At 41.3% G+C, this 16588-nt stretch overlaps 1 protein-coding gene across 4 annotated transcripts in view; it reads right to left on the minus strand.

Moving 5' to 3' along the window:
• The window catches only part of map4k4 (mitogen-activated protein kinase kinase kinase kinase 4), a 110166-nt gene that overhangs the window by 56968 nt on the left and 36610 nt on the right, over positions 1–16588 (minus strand). For all 4 annotated transcript variants that reach the window (XM_069725244.1, XM_069725242.1, XM_069725241.1 and 1 more), the window contains exon 3: positions 2402–2458. In XM_069725244.1, the coding sequence (XP_069581345.1) occupies positions 2402–2458 (57 nt within the window). The remainder of the gene's footprint in view (positions 1–2401; positions 2459–16588) is intronic.

Here is a 16588-nt window from a genome sequence, read left to right on the forward strand (position 1 = left end):
CTTCCTGATTTGGTCATTTTTTTCTCGATGTTTATGCTTCTTGCAGGTCAACATTGCTAAATTGTAACTTTTTTGTCCATTTGTGTTTATTGTTTTTATCTTCTACAGTCTGTAGCGTACGAACAAAGTTAATACAGCTGCTGAGTTTAAGTATTTGCAAATACATTCATTTCCCCAATTACGGTGCCTGCAACAGGAGGAGGAATCATTTACATATCGATGTAGTGATGTGTTGTACGATCAGGAGGCTCCACAAGGTGCTTTATTTTGAAAATGGACCAGATGCTTTGTCTTTTCTTGTCTGACTTCCTGCCCGGCCGATCTGCTCTGTTCAGTTTGTCCCGATGTCCATCTGGCTTCCGTCAAAAAAAAAGACTCAACACCTATCTTTAGCAGAGCGGTGAGCCAACCTGCTTCTAGGACCCTGCTGATACTTGCTGCGACGCGACCGGTGGGATGTGAAACGTTTGACTTGAACGGCAGCGATCAGCTCGGATGGACGTGTCGGAGACCGAATGCAACGCAGACGGAACCGGTGGGAAATAACCGCAACTGTTTGGGTTTTTATTGCGCTGTTGTAATACTTTGTTTTAATGTGTGTTTTCCTCATCGTGGTGCTTTTATATTTTCTATGTAAAACACTTTGTAAAAAGATGCTATATGAATTTACTTCCTAATTCACTTGTATACACTGTCCTAAAAACAGGACCTCAGAGGACGTGTTAGTGGTTTTGGAGACGGAGTCAAAACCAGCAGGGTCCTAAAAGACAGACAGTACAATCCTCTTCAGCAGAACGGTTAACCCAGATTAAAGGACTGCTGATACACCCATTCATCTTTCAGACGTCTGCAGGAAACAGTCGATTGACCTCAAATATGTGTTTGTGAATATTTTTCTTATTGTCTCGTCGCTGTTGTTTTAACGAGCAACACCAAGTGTGAAAAAAAAAAAAAAAAAAGTCTCTCATCAACGTGAGACGAGTTTAATAAAACTACCAGGACATTTCTGCATGTAAACACAATAGGAAACACTGGCTCCAGTTACACAGACAGACACGGCCCTCTGGGTCCCTGCTTCAGCTTCAAGCTCAGCCTCAAAACATACAAATCTTCAGTCTTTCAGACTGTTAGTTAAACTGCCCTCAGGAGAGTGAAAATCTATCAAAACACTAACTCAGTTTATCCAATGAAGAGGAAAAAAAAAACTATAGAGCATTGAAAGTCATGTGGTTATAAGCCTGTCTATTTTTGGAGAGAAAATATTGACATGAGGGTGGAGAATGCTGAGGGGGAGGAGGGTAGTCGGGGAAACTGTTTTGCTGTTATATTAAATGTGTCAGTAGAAAATTTTAAAATATTTATGTAGTCTGATGCAATAAAAACTAAATTTCCAAATATACAAAGTAAAAAAGGGTTCATACATCCAAATCAATGAGATATTTCCTTTTATTTAGTTTAAATTGTCAAATATGAGCACAGACGTTTCCACTGCCTCCTTCAATGTGCAGCAGTCCTTCAATTTCATGTCTGCGTCCTTCTGACTTTTCAGCAACAAAGAGAGTCAATCAGCTTATTACCAACAAGTAGCTAACTGAGAGATTTGCCTCACTGGAAACCTCATAAGGCCCCTTTCCAACACCTAATCCCACAAGTTTAACAACCAAAACCACATCGTTTTGTTGGTGGGACTGATTAATCCATATTTGGTTGCTGCCATGGGGATCTAGTAACTGCTGCAGTACAGCTGTCGTATTAGTCACAGTGTAACATAGCTGTGTAAAACCAAACCAGGACCATTCTCAAACATCAACAGCAGAACATATTTGCTTCGTTCTCATCTCCTTGTGACAGAAAATCATTTTTCAACTTTTCCTGATTGGTTTCTGCTATAGGTAATTGTTATTAGAAATGACTTAATTAATGATGGGATTTTTTTTTTTTTTTTTTTCAGATGGGCTGCTAGAAAACTAGTAAGAAGGAGTGATTTGACTTTGTATTTCATGAGAGAAGATAAATGGGAGTCTATGGAGCCGGAGCCATTTTGGAGCCAGCCCAGAGTGGCCCTCGGTGGACAGAGCACCTTTGCATTGGCCTAATTTTTCCGACCCAGAAGCATTTTTCGGTTGTCCACTCTTGTATACAGTCGGTGGTCATGACAGTGAACCAACATGCACAAAACCTGGACCTCGCCTTAGTGGAATGCAGCCATCATTGACACCTGTGTTTTTCCCACTGTGACAAGTCAAGATGTCTGCTGTGAAAAAGGTCTATTGTCTCCAATAAACTTTCTCCCCATGTGTTCAACATATGTAACTATCAACTTGCATTTTCATTTGCTGATTTGAAATTTGCACTGCAGTTGTTCAAAAATCAAAAGTAAACAATAAGTGGTGTAACTGACCTCAGTGACGTCCATGACCTTGATGGCCGCCAGTTGTCCCGTCTTAACATGTCGACCCTGGAAAAAGAAAAGAGAGACGAGATGTAAACCTGCGATTGTTTTCCTTCAAACCAACATCATACATCATTCACTAACCTATGTGTCTATTGTTTAAGGGTGAAGTGCTCTGTCAGCGAACAATTAAGAGCACAATGTGACACAGATAATGATATTTTTCTTTGCAGTTTTGTTGAAAGAAGTTAGAGAGTAACCAATTTCCAGCAAACACAAATACATGTCTTTACAAATTGAGCCTCGCAGACGATTGCTTCAGAGGCCGAGTGAACACGCAGGGCGATTCAGTTGGTCATAAAAACAAAAACCACATTCATAACAAGTTATTTGCCTCTACAATAGCGTGTAGAATTACAGGCGACCATCCAAACCTTCAGCATTCCTTAACAGACTGAACGCAGTGTTTCCAGTGTGAACTTCTGCAAAGAATTAAAAACACAACACTCATCTTTTCCAGACAGAGAGAAGACAAAAAAAAACAGCTTTTCCAAATTGAAATGACAGGAACAACGTGAAATAGTATTTAAACTGAGACACGAGGCTGTAACAAAATAGTATATGTGTGTAATTGGCCTGCAGCTGTAGGATAATAATAAATATGATCACACAAATCAGCGTCTCACACGATGGAAACAGTTCAGGGAACTTGTGTATGATTTCTTCTTAAATATCTATATCCAGAAGGAAGTTCATGCCAATAATCGTCTGATATATGGAAGAGCTTCCGGTGTTCAAGTAGCATAATCTTATTCTTGATGCATATTTGTCAAATTCAACCCAGAAAGATGCCAAAGCAAAATGAGGGTGGACCTAAATGAGGGGTTAGGCGCTTCCCCCTTATGTTCTATTTCTCAGACATGATTCTGATCCATGCTAAGTTCTGGCCCCGCCCACTTATCTTATTTGAGGGAGGTTAGAGGAGGAGGAGGAGGATCCTGTCACAATGCTGATCTGAATGGAGGTCTGGCTGTCCAGTTTAGGTTTACTCCAGGTGGTAAAACTAAAGGAACAAATAACTATTTCTTTTAGTTTCACCACCCAGGCTAGTTTAGGGGGAGAATCTCCGGGTCATTCGGCCACATGTGCAGCTGCCCCAAACTCTCCTCATTTTTTGGTTCCTTTTTTGGCCAGCCTCCATTTTTAGTTAAGTTTTCATTGTGTAAATAAACCTATTATTGATATTGTTAGTCCTGGAGTTTGCGTCCTCTTTATATGTCGATGACCACAGGAGCCGAATGTTCCGTTTGTTTGTTTTTATCGTGGCCATAACAGGTTTTAATTGAACTACAACGACACTTTAATGTGAATTTGGGAAGCATACTAGTACGTGGTTCCTAAAGGCAATGGGAGATGACACTGATTGCTTTATTTCATGTTACACCCTAAACACACCAATGATTATTAAAGAGATTAAATGCAACCCCTTTGAACTGTGTGTATTACTTTGCGCTCAGATTTCACACCATTAAACTGGTAACAGTAGAGTTGGACACACCCTAAATGAAACGGTGCCGTGCGCTTCAGACCGTGCACTTACATCATTAAAATCAAGCCCGCAGGGGATTTTGTAAATGGCAATCTAACAGAATAGTCTGAATAAATGAGCAAAGTAAAGCACACCTTTTGAAAACAGAACCAGTGTACAGAATCACTACTTTTAAAGCCCATTTAAACTCCATCTTGCCCAGAGCGGTAACCAGAGTTCAATGTTAACTGGAGAAGGAAGACAAACAGAAAGACAGTGAGAACGTGTGAGAGTGAGTCTGTGCAATCCTTTACGTCTGGATCATGTTTGTGGTCTGTGTCGGTGCATGTGTGTCTGAACTGCCACACGATCAGGTTTCCTTTGTGAGAAGAGGGACTGGGACACCTGAGCCACCGGCCCCTGGTCCTGAATGAGATGTGCAGAGCTCAGTCGGAGTGATGACAGATTAACTCATTTTGGTTTCGCCAAAGGGGACGCGTGTGTGTGTGTGTGTGTGTGTGTGTGTGTGTGTGTGTGTGTGTGTGTGTGTGTGTGTGTGTGTGTGTGTGTGTGTGTGTGTGTGTGTGTGTGTGTGTGTGTGTGTGTGTGTGGGCAGCGTTGGCAGAAAAGGTCAAGGCTGATTGAAAGAGCAAACCACAAAAATGACAAGAGAACAAATCTGTGCTGGTGCCAAATGAGAACCTCCGAGCGGAGAGAAAAGGTGAAGGATGTTTCATGTGTAATAAAGAAAAAGCAAAGTAACAAAAACAATAAAACAAATAGCATGTACGGTGTCTGTTTTATGTCGTTTTGTTCACATGGAAAAGTTACTTTGTTATTTCAGGGTCTTAACAAACTCGACGTCTTGTGATCATAAGATTGTCTCACGAAGTTTCCGACATTTTCCACTTTCATCACAAAAACAATTATTTATCATCCTAACATAATTAATAATTTTCTTGTATTGATTATTTTCTAATCATCTCCTACAGAGAACATTCTGTCAGTATCTTGCAGGTGGAGAAGAGATACTATTCACCGGAGGAGTGAATTTGGAGAATAGCAATTACAAAACAAAGTGTATGTAGGCTTGTTGGGTCAAACCATATCAGCTCTGAAACACAAAGGGAGGAGTGACAGTTGAGGGAGAGGACGAACTGGAGCGAGGGGGAGAGCAAGGGAGAGATAAACAGAGCAATTTCAGTGCATAGACGAGACTGAACATTAACAGGGTACTTCAGGGAGAAGCCATTTTAAAAACAAGATAAAAGGCCCATTACAACAGCACTGTATACATTTGTGTGTGTGTGTGTGTGTGTGTGTGTGTGTGTGTGTGTGTGCGTGCGTGCGTGTGTGTGTGTGTGTGTGTGTGTGCGTGCATGTGCGGGGTGTGGGGTGTGTGTGTGTGTGTGTGCGTGCGTGCGTGTGGGTGTGTGTGTGTGTGTGTGTGTGTGTGTGTGTGTGTGTGTGTGTGTGTGTGTGTGTGTGTGTGTGTGTGTGTGTGTGTGTGTGTGTGTGTGTGTGTGTGTGTGTGTGTGTGTGTGTGTGTGTGTGTGTGGGGTGTGTGTGGGTGTGTGTGGGTGTGTGTGTGATCACAGTTCCTCCACTGCAACAAACTTTAATTCAAATTCAATTGCAAAAAGTTTACTTCAGAGGAAATGGCTTTTTTGTAATAATCTGTGTATCAGGTGCTTTTATATTGAAAATATTTATTAATGTTGAGTCGACAAAAATGTCTCAAACTGGCAAAATGAAAAAACTAAAACTTAATGTTAATTGACACAAACACATATTAGCACATATTTAAATAGTTGATTAAACCTAAAAAAAAAATTGTATTAATTTAATTGTCTACCTACTCCAGGGGTGGCCAACCCGCGGCTCCCGAGCCGCATGCGGCTCTTTGCCTGGTTTCATGCGGCTCTTTTACGTTCATATCAACATTTGTGTTTGTGTTGGTTTTTTTGTGCGTGTTCGCTTCGCTTGAGTTCAATATGGTATTTTCGTCAAACGCGCATGAGGTGAAATTCTGCAAAGCAGGAGGGGCAAAACCATTGGAGGAAACAATTAGTGTCAATTTCGCTCTCAAAATGGCAGGAAAAAATGCACAGCTAAACGAGAATATGAAGATGAACACAGGACGTTTTTAACAGAGTGGGAAAGTTTATATTTTTTTGTTGAACGTCATGGCGAGCCATTCTGCCTGATATGTCAGACGTCATTAGCGCATTTCAAAGCTTCAAATCTTCAGCGCCACTTCAGCTCACTGCGTGCTAACATCGACCAGGGATTTCCAAAAGGGACTGAACTTCGCAAGCACAAGTTGGACACTTTGAAAAGTCAGGCAGAAAAGCAGGTACAGTTTTTCCAAAAAATTACGAAGCACTCAGAGACTGTCACGCTTGCATCGTATCAACTGGCTTGGAGCATTGCACGGGCTAAAAAGCCATTTAATGAAGGGGAGTTCGTTAAAAAATGCCTCAGTGACGTTGTTGAAATCTTGTCTCCTGAAAACGACAAACTAAAACGGATGGTATCAGACGTCCAACTGTCCCGCCACACTGTTGAACACATTAACACGGCTGTTGAATCACAGTTGCACTCTGACCTTCAAGCATGTGAGTATTTTAGTGTCGCGTTGGATGAGAGTTGTGACGTACAAGACGAGCCTCAGCTGGCAATATTTGCACGGTCTGTGTCAAAAGATTGTGTGATCAAAGAAGAACTACTTGATGTTGTGCCATTAAAAGACAGAACCCGTGGCATAGATGTGAAAGAAACAATGATGGCTGCATTTGCGAAAGCAACTCTGCCCACACCGAAGCTAACTGCAATAGCCACGGATGGAGCAGTGCCGGCCGTGATCGGATCTGTGAACGGACTTGTGGGGCTGTGCAAAGCTGACCAAACATTTCCCGAGTTTTGGAATTTCCACTGCATCATCCACAGGGAGCAACTCGTGTCTAAATCATTGAATTTAGACAACGTCATGAAGCCTGTGATGGAAATCGTCAACTACATCCGCACACATGCGCTTAACCACAGGCAATTGAAGAATCTCATCGCTGAGCTGGACCAAGGACCTCCAGGTGACCTGCCGCTGCACTGTGAGGTGGCTGTCCAAAGGCAAGGTGCTCGCTCGCTTCTTTGAGCTTTTGGATGCCGTGAAACTGTTCATGGAAGAGAAGGACAAGGACTATCCCGAGCTCTCGGACGTCGAGTGGATTATGGATCTGGCCTTTTTGGTCGACACGCTGTGTCACTTGGACAGACTGAACCTGACCCTGCAGGGTAAGTTAAAAATGCTGCCTGACCTGCTGCAAAGTGTGTTTGCGTTTGTCAACAAACTGAAGCTGTTCAAGGCGCATATTCAAAAGGGAGATTTAACGCATTTTCCCACTCTGCTAAAAGCCAGCGGGCAAGTCACCAGCGCCGCCCCGAATAAGCAAAGAGCCAGATATGCAACACTGGTTGAAAACCTGCACGAAAGCTTTGTCATCCGGTTCCGTGATCTACAACTGAAAAGGCCACAGATTACGTTCCTCGTCGACCCATTTAATGCGGAGATGGACTGTTTGAAAGCCCCGCTAGTCACAGATGAGGCCGCGGCCGAGTTGGAGATGATCGATCTTTGTGAGGAGGACCAACTGAAACCTGCTTTAAGGGAAGGGACCATTGAGTTCTGGAAAAGTGTGCCAATGGAAAAATACCCCAATGTCAAACGGGCTGCGCTTAAGATACTGTCAATGTTCGGGTCAACATACGTCTGCGAGTCTGTGTTTTCTACCCTGAAACACGTGAAATCAAAGCATCGATCTGTTCTGACTGACACCCGTGTGAAAGAATTGCTTCAAGTGGCAACAACAGAATACAAGCCAGATTTGAAGAGGATTGTTCAAGGCAAGGAATGACAGAAGTCCCACTAAGCAACATGCATATTAATGCATTGTAAATTATTATGTTTTTGTTTGTGGACTTTGTTGAACTGAGAGTTTGTGTGTGTGAGACAGTGCACACAATGTTCATTGTTGAAAATGACTGGCCTGTGGTCTTAGTACTGTAGGAGTCCATTTCTGTCATTATCATGTTGGTGTGTGACATGATAATGTCACACAATAAATTTGGCTGAGCAGAGGTGTGTGTGTGTGTGTGTGTGTGTGTGTGTGTGTGTGTGTGTGTGTGTGTGTGTGTGTGTGTGTGTGTGTGTGTGTGTGTGTGTGTGTGTGTGTGTGTGTGTGTGTGTGTGTGTGTGTGTGTGAGGAAGGGATGGGGTGATGTTCATGTGTGCCTATGTGTATGATGTGGCTCTTTGCGGTAACACAGTAAAAAATGTGGCTCTTAGTCTCTGACTGGTTGGCCACCCCTGACCTACTCATTAAAACTGTTCACGTTATGCTGCAAATACCTTGCTGCTTTTATGTGAACACCAAAATGTTTTACTATCTCAATTTAAAACTCAATTCCCTGCTACAACATGAGAGAGACAATCACTTCAAGTTCTTTGTTGAATTCACCAGGGTTTAACTTTTCAAGTATTTTGAGTTATAAAAGCTTAAACTTCAGAATGAAACTGAAACACACAATTACAAATCATTATTATTACAAACATACAGACTATAATCAAATGACTACATGTAATCTGAAAGGGATTACTGATACTGAATTATCACTGACTCTGCAGCTCTGTGGTGCTTTTTTAGACATTTTTAGCACATTGTTTTGGGTTCAAGATTCATTAAATGTAAAGATCAGTCTCAGTGCAATCATCTGCCTCTTTCATTATTACACCTAATACTTTGTTTATTTCCTTTAAAAAAAACAACCTGTGAATGAGAGTGTAGTGGACTAGTGTGTGTGTGTGTGTGTGTGTGTGTGTGTGTGTGTGTGTGTGTGTGTGTGTGTGTGTGTGTTCTTTTCAGCCACAACAGCCCACTGCGAGCCGACCTCCATCAGTATCCATTAAACTCCAGCATCCATCTTACTGTAGCACTGCTGAGTCATGTTTCTAACTCATCACACGCACACACACACACACACACACACACACACACACACACACACACACACACACACACACACACACACACACACACACACACACACACACACACACACACACACACACACACACACACACACAACCAGAACTACTACACACTCTTTTCGCTCTCTCTCTCTCTCTCTCTCTCACACACACACACACACACACACACACACACACACACACACACACACAACCAGAACTACTACACACTTTTCCTCATTGACTAGTAAATGTGTAGACATACAGTTCACATCCCCCACACACTCACACCCTGAGGCTAAAACACAGTGTAGAAGCTGGTGTATGGACACCGATGACATCATGACAGATCGTACACAAGTCTTTTTCCTCTCTGAGGTTTAGTTTCACAAGAGGCCTGGAAGTGAAAAAACACACTTGTGTCCATTCGACCAGAAAGGCTGTGTGTGTGTGTGTGTGTGTGTGTGTGTGTGTGTGTGTGTGTGTGTGTGTGTGTGTGTGTGTGTGTGTGTGTGCGTGCGTGCGTGCGTGCGTGTGTGTGTGCGTGCGTGCGTGCGTGCGTGCGTGTGTGTGTGTCCGTGCGTCCGTGCGTCCGTGCGTGTGTGTCAAATAGAATGAAACCTTATTATGAAGCTGTTTTTCAAAGGAAACAATGAACAAGACATTGTTTATATTGTTAACTAATGTGTGTATGTTTGTGTGTATTCTGCTTGTGTATGAGGAAGGTGGCATCAGAGCACAGACCATAATGATTACAGAGCCCCCGCCGCCTCAACCACAGACAGTCACACAACAGTTAAAAGATGACATCATCTTTTTCTCTGGTTCCTTTGTTAAAAAACGAGACAGACACACACACACACACACACCTGGCCAGTATGAACATATGAAAAACAGAAAGGAGACAGACGGAGGGTCCATCAGTCAGCCAGAAGTAACAGAACATTTATCGCTGCTACAAAAATGTTCACAGTTTGCACCATTATTCCTTTTCCATCGAGCTAATTGCTTAGATGCACAGAAACGAGGCTTAGTGTTCGACTGGGAAGGAGCGCGAGAATTTAGATGTTCACAGCTTGTAAAGGAGTCCAGTTCATCCTAAACATGGTGCTCTAAACGAGGACCCTCCGAGGTGCCTCAAATTAAATCACAATGACAGAAAAAGAAAGCAGATTGCGGCAGCATCAAACTGTCCAAAAGTAGCCGCTTATAGCTGCTTCTAAAGTCATTTAAATAAAATAAAGAAAAGAAAATCACTCTTCGGTTGAACTGATTCGTTCTTTAGTTTAGTTCAGTTATGAAAAGGAGTCACGAACACACACTGCTTCATTTATGGGGTTCACACGTGATAAAAGGTTGAGAACAATGGATCTAAACACTTTGTTTTTAGGGTACCTTAAATGTTGGTAAGAGTGACAGAAAGTACATAAGGTGATGAGAGGAGATGAAGTTGTTCAAAATCTTGATTTCTAAAGTTTCAAGACATTGAATTGGGCAGTCAGACCACTTGTGTATCTCTCCTGACGTGCTGTACTTCAGTTACACAACCGTAGAAATGAGCCCCAACTCAACTGTGCTCGGTGCACTCTGGACTTACACACCTGGTCATCACCACAAAACTGTTCCTCCAGTGGCAGGTTTACATGCAGCAGTCAATAATGTATATTTGCATTTCTTTAATTAAATAAAGTCAACAATATATGTTGATTTTATCTGTTGTTTTTAATAACTTAAAAAAATTATTGTCAGGTTTTTGTCACATGCTCCTACAGATATTTCAAAAATAAAAGCCTTTTTTTTTTTTTTTTGTACAAATAAAGGGCTTCTGTCCACTGATACAGTGCAGGGCTTTTGATTTAAAACACAAACCAGGAAAAGTGGAGCGGACAGAAAGAAAATATATATATTTTGTTGCTTTACTAGTAGAAAGAAAATGGTGGAGTGTTGTTTCAGTGCACTTTGGCAGCACTACACACTAATGGTGATGGCCACATTGAAACAGCAACAAGTGTGCGCTCACATCAGCAAAAACTGGACCCTCAAGCACACTATTAAAGGGGAATGACGTGTTTCCCTGAAGCTACAATATATAACTTCTAATGAATTAAAAGAAAAGAAAAAATGGAAATAAAGGTATACCTGCTATTTTCTACTGGAAAAAAAGATGACCTAAGAGCAACCTAAAACCTCAATAAATCCTACATTTGACTTTTTAAGACCTTCAAGAAGAGCATGAATGCAGATAATGCAGTTAATGCAGTACTCTCCGTTAACACATCCCAGCTGACTCCATTCAAACCTGATACAATCCTTCTGTCATCCGACTCTCCTGTGACTCGCACCATGATCTATCCCCACCGTGTTAGGTCGAGTTGCTATGTGGGATGTTTGGACCAGAGTTTCCTCAATAGCGGAAAAGCCTGCAGGGCTCAGGAAGTGAGAGGAGATCCGTGTTGGTTTCAGCACAATAGTTTTTAGGCTCAACACATTTTTCAGACAGACACGAGGCAGGTTTATACTTTTGAGTTTGAAAAAAACAACACGGACCTGGTCTGAGAAGTGTGTTTGCATAGATGTAGTGTTTATTATCTTGAAATTTACAAGAGGAATTAACTAATTCCTTAGAATTATATTCTGAATAATATAGCATAGTTGCCACATAATGAGACAAAACATCTACACTGTAAAATAGGTTAATGAAATTATCTAATTGTTGTGCTCTTTCAAGAGAAACACAAAAGCATCATCAGGGTGTGAGGAGGAGTGTGCTCTGCTGCACCAGTAAAAGTGACAAACACACTTGGTTTGTGAACTGTCAATCAATCAAACTTAAATTGTATTGCACATCTCGTACACTTTGGTGCAGTTCAAAGTGTTTAACAGATGATTAACAGGCTACTAATAGGACAGGTAGTTGGAGACCAGAAAATGTAAATAAGTTTTGAAACCTTGATTCTTGCATTTTGGTCATCACCTTCTTGTTTGTTTTGGAGACAGAAGTGAACATATTTGGAGTTGGAGAGGAGCGACAGGTGGATCACCTACACCGGCTACCTGACTGCACCCCAGGCCTGTCAATCAAACCAGACACGCCATTAAACATACCTGTTTGAGGCCTCATATCTAATTAATCATGGAATTATTACACTTCAAGTGAATTTAGCCAATGACACCATAATGACTTGTAGAACACATTTTGTGATTTGGTATTTTATGGGAGAAGTATACTCCGTCTGAATGGGAGTCTATTGGAGCCAGAGGGTATTTTTAGCCAGTCCATAGTGGTCCTTCGTGGTACTGCACGTTGAGGGACTTCACTTTTTTATAAAGTCTATAGTAGTAACAGCTTTGAAACATTCAAACACAGATTATGTTTGTGATATGGGAAAAGTAAGAAAACTACTGAATGTTGTTAAGTCTTAACCAGGCAGTATTAAACTGTAAGACACAGAGGAAATGCTGAGTTAGCAGACTGAAGGAAGGGTTAAAAGGTCACATGAACTGATTGACTCATTTTAGGTCAGTGCTTTTGCTTTGGTTTCAGAGCATCACTGACTCACCCATTTCCTCCCACAGCAGAACGCAGTCACTTTAAGCTGCTGTGGTTTGCCTGGCCAGGTGCTCCATGCTGGATTTTGCCGCACACACTTGTTGTCAAGTGCTGACTGGAGATTTTTATCGCTCAAATGACCAGACATGTATGTCATAAAGACGTAATCAATTACTCAAATAGTAAGTCTCATAATGACTGGAAAAAACTAAAACTGTAATGGAGACAATCTGCAAATCACCACGTTTCCCATGAGCTCTGTTGCTTTGTGTCCACTAACATGTTACAACGTTTTAGCTGATTTTTTTTTTTTTTTTTTTAGCTTGTATGAAGGTGTAAATGCTATTTTCTAAAGAAAAGAAAAAAAAAAGAAGAAAGAGCAAGCACCCAAATCTCCAGCTCAAAGTTTTTAGACAGTCTTATCTGTACCTCGTAAAGTCTGGGAATAAGTAGACAATAAGTAAAGTATATTCTCTCAACTGTCCAAATTTTTGTAGTATGAATGTAAAACCAAAAACCAATAGGGCTTTCGCACCATCGGTGCTCGGGCCCTCATTACCGCTGCGCTCATCTACAATGTTAAATGATGAATGCATCAAATGACCAAATACAATGTGGGTTTGATTGTAGAGATGCACACAGTCAGAATTTCCACTGGACTCTCCTCTGCAACACTCAGCACACTGTCATCTGATTAGTTTAATCTCTGTGTTCTCATCAAGAGGCGTCGGCCAGCTGTTTTTCAATGTCAAAGCTCTGAAAGATGAACTGATGATCTGCTCGACATCAAATTACTAAACTAGAGTTAGAGAGTAGCTGGTGTGAACAGTGGAACATTTAGTAGCATATCACTTTCACAGAAGTTTGTTTATCCCTAAAAACAGAATGAATATTGAATTTATATTCACAGTGTGGTAAAAATACAAAACTCCAAATGAATGCTTCATGTTTGCTAAAAAAAAAAAAAAAAAGAAGAAGAACAGGCAAATGTTTGCTGTCAGTTCTATCGGAGGATAATACATCAATATAGTGTCTACAGCTGGTTTTACTACCCCAGATTGGCTGAAACGAATTAAATGTATTAGTGCTTTAAAACTTTAAGTGATGGTTGTGAAATCATTTTAAGGCCACATTTGGGACCATTTGTTTACATGCCGATGGTTTCCAGGACGGCTTGTACAAAAGTACACAGGGAGCAGTAAAAAAAATTGGTTTTTTTTTTTAAATCAGGTAATTAAAATGACAATCATGGAGCAGAAACAAGCTCCATGACAGACATTCAGATGAGCACAGTCACGACCTGACCTTTAAAGCTTCCTTCACGCTGATCACTCCTCTCTGCAATCAGGATCCATCAAGACCGCAGGCAACAGGTTTAAAGAGGTCCCTTACTCAGATGGGTGCGACCTGACCCTAGAGCTCATAAGGGACATCCCCCAACCTCCTTCAGCTGGTGTGACCTTTGACCCCAAGCTTGGACTTCAAGGGGGAAGGGACACTGGTTTCTCATTAAAGAGGAAGGCCTCATGTGCTCAGGACATTAGTAGAGCAGCGGCTCTGGTGATCTGTCTGCCTGTGTCTAAACAGGATGTGTTCGGGAACAGTATAGAGTCGTAGGTCTTAAGAGTTTTAGAAGCGCTCAGAGCCTGAAACTGTACTTACATGCATAAAACTCAAGAAACTAGACTTGGAGTTCGTACGTTTACACAAGTATACAGCATGTAAACTGCTGCTCAGGCACCAAACAGCTGACGGACACAGTCAGCAATTATCTGGTGAACATAGTGGGTCATTTAGCAGTTAAGAGCCAGATATTTCCCTCCGGAGGTGGTGGAGACCAAAAACAGAGCAAAAAGGGAATGATTATTGGGCTTACATTTATCAGGTGGACAGGAACGAATTGTAGTGTTTCTCCTTAACTGCTGGATGAGTGAATATTCATTGATATCAATTAGATGTCAGTGTTGTGTTCACAACTTGATTAGACTGCCAGTTAATGAGTTATTGCAGGTTTTAAGTATTTTAGGGAGAACTGTATGCCTTTTGTTCACAAGTGCCCACTAGAGATGGGAAATGAATTGGCATGCATCATATCGTCAAACTAGAAATGTTGGACACCATTTGATCTTGTATAGCAATATTTAATATTCTCACCATAATGTTGTGCTTTATTTGTTACATCAATGACACCATACAGGATCAGTAAATTCAAATAATTATTGGTCAACAACTACTCAGCAACATTTCTGTTTTTCTACATTCTTTCTTTTTTTTTTTTTTCAAAACCTGGAAATCTGTTTTCTATACTTTATCAGACTGCTGCCAGAAAACACAGGAAGTCTGGAGAGAGAGAGAGAGAGAGAGAGAGAAGAGGAGAGGAGCAAAAGGAGGAAGAGGAGACTTGAGTGTCAGAAGGTTTAAAGACGAGGATTTAAAAAAATGTATTAAAAAGCCGGCACATCAATATGAGTTTATGAGTGTATGTATAGAAGATAGAAACTAGATAGAATTAAGAATTCAGACAAGGGAGGAGGGGAACTGCTCTCAACTTCCCCCACAAGGAAATGCCAGGGGAGTGGAGTCACTCTGGACCAACACACACACAATCATCTGTTGTCCACACATCCACATAGTTTTTGTTAGTCTTAAATCTGGACATACGCCTGATTCTGTTGGGCATCGCGCGCGTGTGTGTGTGTGTGTGTGTGTGTGTGTGTGTGTGTGTGTGTGTGTGTGTGTGTGTGTGTGTGTGTGTGTGTGTGTGTGTGTGTGTGTGTGTGTGTGTGTGTGTGTGTGTGTGTGTGTGTGTGTGTGTGTGTGTGTGTGTGTGTGTGCGCGCGCGCGGACAAGGCATTCTTTATTGCACCCCTCTGGGCTCTGGAGCAAAGACAAGGAGCCAGGTGCAAGCATTGGTACGGACACACTTAACACTTTCATAAACAGTCACATGTACAGATGCACAAAGAAGGACACACACACACACACACACACACACACACACACACACACACACACACACACACACACACACACACACACACACACACACACACACACACACACACACACACACACTCACACTCACACTCACACCACACTCAGGCAAATGGAAAGACATATAGAGACAAAATCAGCTCCTATTTCTGCAGCTCAGCGAGTGTGTGAAGCGAAAGCGTCTTCATTGATCAAAGCAGTCATGCGTGAAGTTATGAAAATGCTGCTAATTATCGTCATAATGATTGGTTTCCACACCTCGGGGTGTTTTTCAGCACACTGAGCAGCAGCTCACGACAAGCTGAACACAGCTTAAAGATACACACACACTCACATACAGAGAAGTTTGAAATGAAAAAGGAAATGTGGTCCAGAGGAGGAACTAAAATATTTCTGAATCTTTTCTCATCATCGTCTACAACAAGAAGGACAGCTTCGCTAACTTCGTTCAGTGTTTGCAACTTTATTGTGAGGCAACAGACATGTAAAGTCTTACAATAGAGTTATTTCCAGTCCATTAGTCCATTAATACAAATTATAATACACCTACAATGATTTAAGCATATTTCAAAGGGAAAGAAGGATGTGTCACTAGAAACTGAATTTAAATCACTTATATTTGAATATGAATTGCCAAACTCTGAAATAATTGCATTAAAAATGTATTTGAATCACAGAATTAGAACTAAAATTTAACTTGATTGAGAAGCTAAATCCGAGTGGCATAATTTGAAACAGAATTTCAATAAACGTTAAACTAAATGTTAAAACATGAAATTAAATCAGCTCGTGTCTCATGTATCTTAGTCTTTGAGGAAAAGCAATCGAGTGCAGATCCACAGAACTTATCTGAACGATAGTTATGCAAAAAGATGTTTATATAAACCTTCTCGTGAATAATGTTCTGAAAGTGCTCCTGTTACGTGCAAATGGAGCGCAGCACCGTGACGAGCACAGAGCAGAGGCAAGATATAACCTCAGTGAGTAAGTAGGCCAAGTTTTGTCACTTGATCATCTTCAACACCTGAGTGAATGATTCAAATTCGGTTTCTAGTGAAACATATTTCTGTCCATAATTTCCTTCCAAATCCATCCAAGGAG

Source organism: Brachyistius frenatus, unplaced genomic scaffold, assembly GCF_029030835.1.
Source record: "Brachyistius frenatus isolate BFR_SWC_R1_liver_20210118 unplaced genomic scaffold, ASM2903083v1 Contig_416, whole genome shotgun sequence".
Lineage (NCBI taxonomy): Eukaryota > Metazoa > Chordata > Actinopteri > Embiotocidae > Brachyistius > Brachyistius frenatus.